Source organism: Uranotaenia lowii, unplaced genomic scaffold (assembly GCF_029784155.1).
Source record: "Uranotaenia lowii strain MFRU-FL unplaced genomic scaffold, ASM2978415v1 HiC_scaffold_94, whole genome shotgun sequence".
Taxonomy (NCBI): domain Eukaryota; kingdom Metazoa; phylum Arthropoda; class Insecta; order Diptera; family Culicidae; genus Uranotaenia; species Uranotaenia lowii.
Window position 1 is genome coordinate 39,326 of NW_026598911.1, and position 12,092 is coordinate 51,417.

The 12,092-nt window shown below is 42.8% G+C and overlaps 1 protein-coding gene across 9 annotated transcripts in view; it reads left to right on the plus strand.

The window, feature by feature from the left end:
* LOC129760981 (uncharacterized) overlaps nucleotides 1-12,092 on the plus strand; it is a 61,130-nt gene that overhangs the window by 37,550 nt on the left and 11,488 nt on the right. For 5 of the 9 annotated variants that reach the window (XM_055758676.1, XM_055758675.1, XM_055758680.1 and 2 more), the window contains exons 2-10: nucleotides 400-830; nucleotides 1,029-2,614; nucleotides 2,683-6,449; nucleotides 6,543-9,706; nucleotides 9,769-9,856; nucleotides 10,082-10,235; nucleotides 10,294-10,558; nucleotides 10,620-10,709; nucleotides 11,756-11,962. In XM_055758676.1, coding sequence (XP_055614651.1) covers nucleotides 829-830; nucleotides 1,029-2,614; nucleotides 2,683-6,449; nucleotides 6,543-9,706; nucleotides 9,769-9,856; nucleotides 10,082-10,235; nucleotides 10,294-10,558; nucleotides 10,620-10,709; nucleotides 11,756-11,962 — 9,323 coding nt within the window. In that variant the 5' untranslated portion in view covers nucleotides 400-828. The remainder of the gene's footprint in view (nucleotides 1-399; nucleotides 831-1,028; nucleotides 2,615-2,682; nucleotides 6,450-6,542; nucleotides 9,707-9,768; nucleotides 9,857-10,081; nucleotides 10,236-10,293; nucleotides 10,559-10,619; nucleotides 10,710-11,755; nucleotides 11,963-12,092) is intronic. The other 4 variants (XM_055758681.1, XM_055758682.1, XM_055758678.1 and 1 more) reach the window with 3 other exon arrangements.

The window sequence follows — 12,092 nt, forward strand, 5'->3', positions numbered from 1 at the left end:
ATCTTTTCTTCCTATATACGACGATAGGAATGAGTTTGGCATCGCCCCAAAATGTCATCTTTCAAATGTATATCCATCAAAACATGGTAAAACATTGATTAGATTAGGAAACCTCTTTGAATAATGTGGATTTAATTTTTTTTCAAATAAGTGCTGTGTTTATTAAACTCAATCAAAAATCAAACAAATCTTGGCTCATTCCAAAGGGGGGAATCCTTTACGCTATATGTTAATATTTAAAATCCATAAGCGTATAGCTTTTCCCATTTGGCGTGGGCCGTGTCATCGTTAGTAAAGTGCGTGTTAGTTTTTTTTTTTTACATTAATGCAATATTTTATTCAAATTTCTTCATCTGAATTCACTTCTAATTTTGTTATTTTTTCTCCCTTCAATTGCAGGTCGTGAAAACCGAAACGCCGGAATGTTGACCGTACTTTATTAGTTGTTACTTATATCTTAAAATTCTCGTTTATCGGAAAGACATCGGATGTGTCATTTATATCGTACCCATAAACGTTACACGGCTTTGAAAAAAAGTGAAATTACACCATCAAAACAACGAATGTGCGATGCTACGGAGTGTATTCAGTGGACGTTTTCAGTATAACATTTCACATCATTCGATTTTCTATACCAACAGGAAAAGCACCACGCTCAACAAATGAGTCAATCACAAGAAGCAAGTGAAACCGATAGCATTTTATCAATAAATTGCTAAAAGTTTTGTTAGCAGAAAAAAATAACGGCAGAAGAAAATTGAGTTTTGAGTAGTGTTTAATTGTAGGAGAGAACTTCGATAACAAACTGGTGTTCTTATTAATTCAGATATGTAAGTACAATGATTTATATATTTTTTCATAGTACCTAATGTCTTACGAAACCAATGCATGTGCTATTTGGTGCTATTTCTAGCATCTTGCTAAGCACAAGCGACGGTAGTCTAAAAATAATTCCTATAGGACACATTACGGCGCAAACCAGTGAGAAGGTGTTTTAGAATTTGTGTTGTATGTTCTCATTTATACAGGGACGCATATTATCGATACGATCCGACGGCTCCACGTGGTATGGGTCCACCGGGAAATGCTGGTGGTCCATATGCACGGCATAGGGCACCACATCCCATGCAGCAGCAACAGCCTCAGTCTCAATACCCTACATATCAGCCCACAGCGACTGATAATATGTATTCGATGCCGGATCACAACTCCGCAATGGCTGGAATGGGAGATTCCTTATGGGGGGCCCAGCCTCCTCCGCCGCCGCAGGCAAATCCATATGCTGCTCCGATGGGATACGGACACCCACAAGCTCCGCAGCCCACACAAAGACAGGCTCCCACCGGATACCGGCAGCATATGGGAGGATATCCTCAGCAAGATTCGTCGAAGTTACAGTACCCTACTCAGCAGACGATGATGGGTGGAATGATGCCTCAGCAGGGCTACGCATCGTTGAGCCAACCTCAACAACCTACCCAACAACAGCAACAACCGCAGCAACCGCAACAGCAACAACAACAGCGAGTTTCACAACTTTACCCACAGGCTGGTCATTCAATGTATCCTGGAGCTCCAGTGGTTCAGCCGCAAACTGCAACTCCACAAACCGGTTACGCTTCGTATGCGCCTGCAATGACGCAGCATACGAATCGGACTACCCAGCAGCATGTTTATAATCAGCATCAAATCGATCAAACTGCTTATGGACAGCACATGAGTGCGAGCCAGGTACCGACAAGTCACCATCAGATGGGAACTCCACAGCAGCAAGCTCCAGGTCAACTACCGCAGCATCCATCGCAACAGTCTCATTTGCCAATACCCGGACAGGCGCCGCAAAGTCAGCAACAAATGCATGCCAGTCAGATACAGCCTGTTCAGCAACAACAACCTTCACAGCAGCAACCACCACACGGAGGTCAACAGGCGCATCCGCAGTCACATCCCCAACAACATCCAGGTTTGGCAGGATTGAGTCAACAACAAAGCCAGCAGCAGAGTAGTCTGCTTGCTGCTCAACATCCTGGCATTGTTCATTCACAACAGGCCAACAGTCAGGCCGGTCTCATGCATGGCAGTGCGGGCCTGGGAACAGCACTATCACAAACCCAACCAGGTCAACAACCTGGAAGCCATCACAGTACCAGTACGCTAGGTGGACACCAGATGTCTCATGCTGCTATGCAAAATGTACCAGGGTATGGCACGAGTGCACCACAGCAGCAGTCGTACATGCCCAACGCCACTAAACAACAACCACAACAACACGGTAGTAGCCCACAGTATAGGGCGCCTTTTCCGCAGTTGTCTCCTCAAATGTCACCTCGACCACCCCAAATGTCCCCGCATACACAGATGTCACCCCGTCCGGTAATGTCACCTGCAAAACCACCGGGCAGTGTCACATCGCAAGCACCACAGACAACACTTCCGACGACGATGCCACCACACCCACAGCACATGGCAACGTCTGGCGGAAGTATACAAAGTCCTAGGCCACAGCAATCGATGCCGGCTACGACAAAACTGACAACATCATCAGCTGGTGCATCGGTTAACACATTGCAGGCTCTAGAACAAATGGTAATGCCTCCACAATCGGCTACTGCGGGTGAGTTTTTGTTATTAATCTTAAAGTAATCATATCTTATAAGCATCATTTTATTTATCTATTGTTAGGTATGGAGTACTCACAGGCAGCCGCTTATCGAGGACCTCCCCTTCAACAGCAATTGCAAAACAATCCTCTGTCTCCGTTAGGGCCGCGGCTGCCGATGTCCCCACAACATCACCAGCAGTGGCCACCAATTGTGCAGAGACCAGGAAGTGGAGGAATCAACGGAAATTCACATCTAGGAATGCCCCAGCAGCAGCAGCCAACACAACCACCACCACAACAGCAACAGCCGCAACAAACACAGCAACAAATGGGAAATCAGCACCTACCGCCAATGCATTCCCATGCACCGCATTTACATGTTTCTCAAGCTTCTCATGTCCCTCCCCCACACGCTCAACAGATCTCACAGTTGAACGACATTTCCAGTCTAATACCGCCTGTGTCGCAAACAATGTCTGTGATACCGCCATCGCAAGGCCCGCCAACTGGGCTGCAGTATAGCAATTTAGATGATAAGAGCCTTGTCGAAACTGTTCCGCAACAGCAACAACCACAATCTGTACATAGCCTACATCAACCACATCTGTCGCAACCTCAACAGCAAGCGCAGCAACAACAGCAGTCTCAGCAACAGCAGCTGCCGACAATGCATCAACCTCATCAGATGACATCTCAACAACAACAGCAACCCATGTTAACACAACTGCAACCACCAACGCATATGCAGCAATTGCAACAACCTCAACACGCTGCACATCTTGCTACCATGCAAGCTGCAATGGTCTCCCAACAACAACAGCAACAACAACAACAACAACAGCAACAACAACAGCAGCAGCAGCAGCAACAACAGCAACAGCAACCGCCACCACAGCAACCTCCGCCGGTCGTTCCTTCATCACATACGCTTTCACAGCAGCTGCAATCACCATCATTTAATGATGAGATGATGATGTCGCCAAGCGGCCAGCAGCAGCAACACATGGCGAGTGCAAACGTTCCAGCGGTTGCGTCTGTAACATCCGCCTCTTCCATCGGCCATCAATCTGCGATCCCTCAAGCACCACAGATAAGTGAACTTCAACCCATCCCGTCGGTGATACCAACACCAACACCACAACATCAACAACAGCAACAGCAACAACCTCCGCAACAATTACAACAGCAACAGCCAACGCAGCAGCCGATTATGCAGCATCCACTGCAAAGTCAATCACAACAGCAAATTATCCCATCAAATAACACAACAGTACCGGAACTATCTTTATTGTCAACCGGATCTGTTGAAACAAGTACGGTTAGTCTAGAAAACACGTCTGCCGCGACCAGCAGCGCCGAACCACGGCAACAAACAAATTCAGATCTCAGTCTCATCGACAGTCTAGCTTCAAGCAACGCTAACGAAGCACCCCCGAGTCTAGGTGCAACCGGATCTATCCCAGAATCTGCAGTCAGTGAAAGTGATAGTTTGCAACAGCGTAACTCTGTATCCGAGCAGAACAGCAGCAATGAAGAATCTCGTGACAGTATCGTTCCGGCTCCGGCCGAATCCAATACTGATGAGAGTAAATCTTCTAGCTCTCTCATGTCAGGCACAGATTTCGAGGCTTTGAATCAAGTAAACAATGACAATACCGGAGTTCTTCTAAACACAGAATCGGGATTGGAAGATACCATACGAGATGTGAAATCTTTGGCTGGTTTGGATGCTGTTTCTTCTGTTCCAGAAACGAAAGAAAAACGAGAAGAAATATATCATTCGGATAATTCCAACCAGCAAGCTCCAGTCATAGATACCAAAAAGACTGAAACACAATTGGAATCGATCACCACAATCGATCCGGTAACATCGGTAACGTCACTGTCTGAGCTTCAAGCACCCGAAGTAACAACAGCAACCACCACCACGACTAGTCCGGATCAAATCCATTCGGTTCCTACTTCAACGACTACACCCACACTGTCAACACCCGTAACGTATCCAAACCAATTGAAAGCGGATCAACTACCAGGTGAACCAATTATCTCGACAAGTACTCCAGTGACAACGACACCGACCAACACAACCCAATTGCCATCACAACAACACCCACAAATGCATACTCAATATAATGCGATGGTTTCAGGACCAGGTCAACCTCCAATGTATGGAATGCATATGTCACCCAGCGGCCCTATGATGCATGGAATGATGAATCCCGATATGATGAACGCATATCAAACCCATGCACAGGAACGCGCTGCTCTTCAGCAGCAACTGCAAGAAATGTTCAAAGTCTCCATGGCCGACAATCAGGACAAAATTATGCGAATGCAAGAACGCATGGCGATGCTGCAACAACACGAAACAATGGATGGGTGCCTCGGAGGAAATCCACAGTGTAAGCTTCATACACATTCGATGTATTCATCCACTATGATTGACAGTCCTCAGGTAACCAGTACCACAGGTCGTCGTGGCCGTACTCCTTCAAATAAGCCACGGAAACCACGGCTAAAGAAATCTGAAAAATTAGCACAGGAGGCAGCTGCAGCAGTAACCGCTTCGCTATCCGCCACACCCATTCCAGGTGTTGATTCACAACCACCTCAACAACACACGATCACGTCAGGTGATGAGGCATCACAAACACCTGCTGCCGTCACGACTCTTCCGGTTTCTGAAGATTCCGTAACGGCAGGAACTGGGTTATCCGAAGTGACATCAGAAGGTTTCAATGAGAGTATCGACTTGCCAGAATCTCAAGACAATCATGCTACGGGTGATTTGGACACATCCACTGATGCAAGTGGAAAGAAGCTAAAGAAACCACGAAAACCTGCGAAGCCGAAAGAACCGAAGAAACCTAAAGAACCGAAAGAGCCAAAAGAACCAAAAGAAAAGAAAGAATCCAAGAAAAAAGACGAAAGCAAAAGTAAAAAGAAAAGCAACAAAAAGGGTCAAGCTGAGTTGGACGATTCATTGCCAGCGGAAAATGTTAGTCAAGATCAGGATCTTTCCAAAGCAACAAGTGAAACGGAAGAAAATGAAACACTGGCTTCACTCATGCATTCGCAAAATTCTACGGATGCTGTAACCGAACCTGAAAAAGAGAACAAAGGCGGGGAAGAAGTCGGAACGGAAGTAACAGATTTTGACGACATTCCTGGCTCAAAAATTCCCATCAAGAGTTTATTGGAAGAGAAGGCTGCTGATAATGAGGAAAGCACTGGAGAAACCGGTCATGAAACTGAGGGAGATACACCCAAGAAAAAGAAGAGCAGCAGTAAAAAGAAAGAACCTGGAAGTGGAGAAAATAAGAAGAAGAGCTCATCAAGCTCTTCACGGAATCGAAAATCGGGTGCTAGTGGGGGAGGAAGCAGTAGTTCTAAGAGTAGACCTTCTCGTACACGTATTCGAATGATAACAGAATCTGATGGAGAGGGAGGCGATATGATAAGTACTCCACCACCTTCACCACCGGATGCGGAAATAGATAGCTCCAAAAGACGTTCAGCACGAAATACCCAGCGTAAAAAGTACGTTGATGACGTAATGTTGCGTTTTTCGGACGACGAATCTGGTTTAATTTCACCGACACCACCGTCTCGTAAGGAAAGGAAATCTGAGGCCGAAAAGAAGGAAGCGGCTGATTCTGGTGCCACAGATGCCACCACTGAAACGGGTGCTGATGGTGCTGGGCCAAGTTCCAGCGGCGTTACAGCTGAAGGCGAAGAAAACGTCAGCACCTCAGAGGAAAAACCGATGAGCAGTGTTGAAGCGAAGGTCGAAGAAATAAGTAAACCTAACTATGTATATGTAAACACTGGCGATGAAGATTCAATGGTAAGTTCTTGTTTTCCCCAAAAATATTAATGTTAATTTTCATAACGGGTTAATCAAAAAGGTATTTTAATTAACAAATTTTTATCTTTGTAGGTTGTGCAGTACGTGCTAGCTGTACGTATGGGTAAACGAGAACTAAAACCAGACCCACCACCACCACCTCCAAAAGAGAAAACTCCTGAGCCTGAGGAAAAAATGGAAACAGAATCAGAAGCCAAGGAAAGTGACCCCATTGATGGTAAGAAACGTGTTGAAGAAGAAAATTCAGGTGGCGAGTTAAAAACAGATGAAGAAAAGATAAGTGCTGAACCAGCTGTTGAAGATAGCAAACCGGAGTCAGAAAATAAGAAAGCCGATGATGAATCAGATAAAAAAGTGGAGAAGGAAGATGAAAAGATGGAAGTTGAAGAAAAACCAGATGATTCAGAAAAAATAAAAGAAGATAAGACAGAAGACGATAAAAAAGAAGAGACAAACGAAACAACAAAGGACGAAAAAATGGAAACCGATCAAGATGATGAAGCCCCGAAAGAAACGGACAAAGTGGAGCCAGAGACGGAAAAGAAAGAAAGTAGACCTGATACCAGCTCTTCAGATACGAAGGATGAAGAGATGCCGGAGGGCGAGGTGAAAGACTCGGATACAATTGAGAAGAAAAAAGACCCTGATGCAGATGAGAAGGATGATTCAGAATCTAAGGAAAGCAAAGAAGTAAAACCGGAAGAGAAGAAGGAACCTCCTGTTTTTATAGATGTGGAAGAATACTTTGTCAAGTATCGTAACTTTTCCTATTTGCATTGCGAATGGCGAACGGAGGACGAGTTATTCAAAGGTGATAAACGTGTTGGTAACAAAATAAAGCGTTTCCTTCAAAAGCAGCAACAACAGCTTAACATTTTCGAAACTCTGGATGATGAACCATATAATCCGGACTTCACAGAGGTTGATAGAGTTCTAGATGTTTCTGAACACACCGATGATGATGGCAAGACTGTAAAACACTATTTGGTCAAGTGGAAGAGTTTGCCATACGAAGATTGTACGTGGGAGCTGGAGGATGATGTGGATACTCCCAAGATTGAACAATATTACAAACACAACAAGATTCCACCGAGAAGTGAATGGAAAACAAAGAAACGGCCGCATCCGGATCAGTGGAAGGCTTTAGAAGAGTCTCCTACTTATAAAGGTGGTAATCGACTACGACCATATCAATTAGAAGGTCTAAATTGGTTGAAATATTCCTGGTATAAGGGTAATAATTGTATTCTGGCCGATGAAATGGGTCTGGGTAAAACGATCCAGAGTTTAACGTTTGTGGATTCGGTTTACCAGTATGGTATCCGAGGTCCATTTTTGGTGATTGCTCCCCTGTCGACAATCCCAAATTGGCAACGTGAGTTTGAAAGCTGGACTGATATGAACGTTATTGTGTATCACGGATCGGCTACCAGTCGTCAAATGATTCAGGATTATGAAGTATACTATCGTCATGCAAATGGAAAATACATCAAGGATATAATTAAATTCAATGTCCTCATTACGACTTTCGAAATGATAGTGACTGACTACCAGGATTTGAAACCTTACAATTGGCGAGCGTGTGTTATTGATGAAGCCCATCGTCTTAAAAATCGTAACTGTAAGCTTTTGGAAGGTTTGCGTCAGTTGAATCTAGAGCACAGAGTTCTTTTATCTGGAACCCCTCTACAGAACAATATAAATGAGTTGTTTTCATTGTTGAATTTCCTCGAGCCAAACCAGTTTGCCTCAAATGAAGAATTTGTTCGCGAATTCGGAAGTCTTAAAACGGAGAGTGAAGTGCTTAAGCTTCAAGCATTACTTAAGCCAATGATGCTACGTCGTTTAAAAGATGATGTGGAAAAATCGCTAGCACCGAAGGAAGAAACCATTGTAGAGGTCGAGTTGACAAATATTCAGAAAAAATATTATCGAGGTATTTTGGAGCAAAATTTCTCTTTCCTAACGAAGGGAACAACTTCGGCTAATATTCCTAACTTGATGAACACAATGATGGAGCTACGTAAATGTTGCATTCATCCTTATTTATTGAACGGCGCTGAAGATCAAATTCAACATGATTATCGTTTACAGAACGGTGAAGACGCCGAAGCATACTACAAGAATCTAGTTGTTTCGTCTGGTAAAATGGTGCTCATCGATAAGTTACTGCCTAAACTAAAAGCAAATGGACATCGCGTGTTGATTTTCAGTCAAATGGTGCGTTGTTTGGACATTCTTGAAGATTATTTAATGTACAAAAAATATCCGTATGAACGAATCGATGGCCGAATTCGTGGAAATTTACGACAGGCAGCCATCGATCGGTACTCTAAACCCGATTCAGATCGCTTTGTTTTTCTGCTTTGTACTAAAGCTGGAGGTTTGGGAATCAATCTAACGGCTGCAGACACGGTCATCATTTATGATAGTGATTGGAATCCACAAAACGATCTGCAGGCCCAGGCTCGCTGTCACCGTATCGGTCAGCAAAAGATGGTTAAAATATATCGTTTGTTATGCCGTAACACTTATGAAAGAGAAATGTTTGACAAGGCTTCCCTAAAGCTTGGCTTAGATAAAGCTATTCTTCAAAGTATGAATACTGCTCAGGGAAAAGAAGGAACAGGCAAACAACTGTCTAAGAAAGAAATTGAAGATTTACTGAAAAAAGGTGCATATGGTGCCGTGATGGACGATGATGCTGGAGATAAGTTTTGTGAAGAAGACATTGACTCCATTTTATTGCGACGTACACAGATTATTACAATGGAAAGTGAGAAAGGCTCAACGTTTTCGAAAGCTTCATTTGCCGCTGCGGCTAATCGCAGCGATATCAATATCGACGATCCCGATTTCTGGAACAAGTGGGCTAAAAGGGCGGAAATCGATCCTACTGCTTGCGAAAAAGATGAAACAGAGGATCTGATTGTAGATGAACCGAGACGACGAACGCAGATTAAACGCTACGGCCATGACGAAGGTGTCATGGATATGTCCGATGAATCATCCGGTGAACACGGTAGCGAAGGTGAGGAAGGCGGTATGGGTCTGAAAACTCGCAGCAAGCGTAATCGTGCCAAAGAAGCCAAACACAAAAAACAACAAATCGAAAAAGATGACTATATTCCACGTGATCGTGATACTTTGGCGGCTCTCGGGTTTGATGAAGTTTCCTACGGTAACTGGGCCAAATCGGAATGCTTCAAAGTTGAAAAAGGGTTGCTTTCGCATGGGTGAGATGAAAGTTTGAGTAAATTTCCGAATAAGATGTTTTAATGTTTCTCGAATATTTCAGTTGGGCGCGTTGGACAGAAATTTTGGAACAGGGTCAGTTCAAACGTGGCTGGCGAGAGCAAGACGTCGAGGATTGTGCTCGTGTTATAGTAAGTATCGCCATGTCATGCTTGAGGTTAATGGTCTACAGATTATTGTTTTGCCTCTGTAAATTTAGATTTTTATGATGATTTCTATGCTAATATTGAGAAAACTTTAGGTTTTCGCTGAGTAAAATAAATAACTTCTCGAATTAATTGCTGATCCATTGAAACCTCTTAGTAATGATTCAACTCAAGATTTCATTATTGATCTAACAAAATTTCTTTTTTTAGTTATTGTATTGTCTCGATCGCTATCAAGGAGATGAAAAAATTAAAAGTTTTATTTGGGATCTTATCACTCCCACTGAAGAAGGAGAACAACGAGAGATATCACGTAACCATAGTGGCCTACATAACTTAGTCCCTAGAGGTCGCAACGCGAAGGGTAAGATTTTCGAAAGTTTATGAAACAAATAAACGATTTAATTAATTTCTCATTTTAGGTCGCAAATCAACAAACCCAATACTGAAACGTGAAGGTAGTGTAACCGAGGCTAACGAGGATGGTTCGTCAAATTCTTCCGGTACGGCAATAACCAATCAGCCGAAAGAAACGACACCAACTAAGCCTTCCAAATCGGGTTCTGAAAGTGGAGGCTCAAATACACCGATAAATGATCCAACTCACTGGAGTAAGGATGAAAAGTATGATGCGGACAAGTTTTTGGACATCAACTACAAAAAGCATCTTACGAGACACGCTAACAAGTAAGATCAAAACTGGTATCTTCTTATGAGCTAAGCTAAAGAGTTTTTTTTTTACTTTTAGAGTTCTGCTTCGGGTTCGAATGTTGTACTACATAAAACACGAGGTCTTGGGAGATCTCATAACACAAATACACGAAGGCGTCAACGCGAGGTATTTTCTAAAGCTTTTGCTCGATATTTCCCCGTACTTTTCTTTGCTAATCGTTACCTCAATCAATCAATCAAATTCATTATTCCATCTTTGTTCACTCGTTCGTTATTTTTATTTATCCTTTTTTTTATCAATTCGTAATTTGCCAATTGACTATATTTTTAAATCAGTAACAGGGTTAAAAATTTCATTAAAATCATCTAACTGTGATAACGTTTTTATTTTTCAATAAGGAGACATGTACATTTAACCTAAACTATTATCATTTTAGCACTACTTATGCATTTTGTGTACATACAATCATCTAGGTTTTGATCGTTTATTGCTTTAATGTCATTCAGGAGCTCTAATTCTATTGCTTGTCGAAAGCTATTTCTATCTTCATGGAACCTTTTAAATGTTTTTATATTGTTTTTCTTTGATGAAGAATAAATAACACAATTTGATTGCAAGATAGCCATTTGGAATGTTTTTCTGATGTTATTTTACTAAGTAAACAGGAGCCAGATGAAAATTATGCTATTTGTTTTCGCCACATTTGCATTTCGAAGTATGGGGCAATCTTATGTGTTGAAGAATCCTATGAAAGTACACTTCACCAAGTGAGCAAATCGGCTAATCGGGGCAAACAACGCTACAACAACTGTCACTGATTCGATCCGGTTGGGATTGTTTCGTGTTTATATTCTATGTTTCTTTTTTATCATTTAGTTTAGTTCTTTGTGTAATCAGATCGTAGGAACTAAAACCCCTTTTTTGGTCAGGAATTAAATTGGCAATTAGCAAGAATCATTTACAAAACTATTGATTGGATAACGATTAGCAAAATTATTGCTTCAAAATTTGTTTTTTTTTTGTAAAATATCTATTACGATCATCCTCAACAATCCCTTTTTTTTCTATTTCTCCCTCTTGGAACAAAAAAAAAATTGAACCAAAACAAAACCTATCATGTCTGTATATCTGTATCTTGTGTTCACTGGCCGTGTGTGTGTACGGTCACCGTTCTTCAATCCTTCGTCTGTACTGAATATTCCTGTGAGTAGCGATCTGCCCATTCGCCCGCCACCGACTCCCGATCAGCTGCCGTGCTCATGGTGGAATCCAAATTGTTGCGATCGCAGTCTCTTAGTTGGCACGTACAAGCACGGCTGCGAAAACTACCGCGTGATGCGAGCTGATCCGATGCTCTGCTTCCAGAGCCACTGCGGTCCTGGTGACGGTATTATCGAGGAACCAGCAGTCGTTAAAGAGTAAGTTTGCCTACATTAATACTACCTTGCAACCGACTTCTCTCCTCTTTATTTTCAACTCGTTGTCAGACCTGTGCGTTTTTTCGATGTAACTTGTTAAATTTTGTCCCCATTTGCTCCACTGTTGACC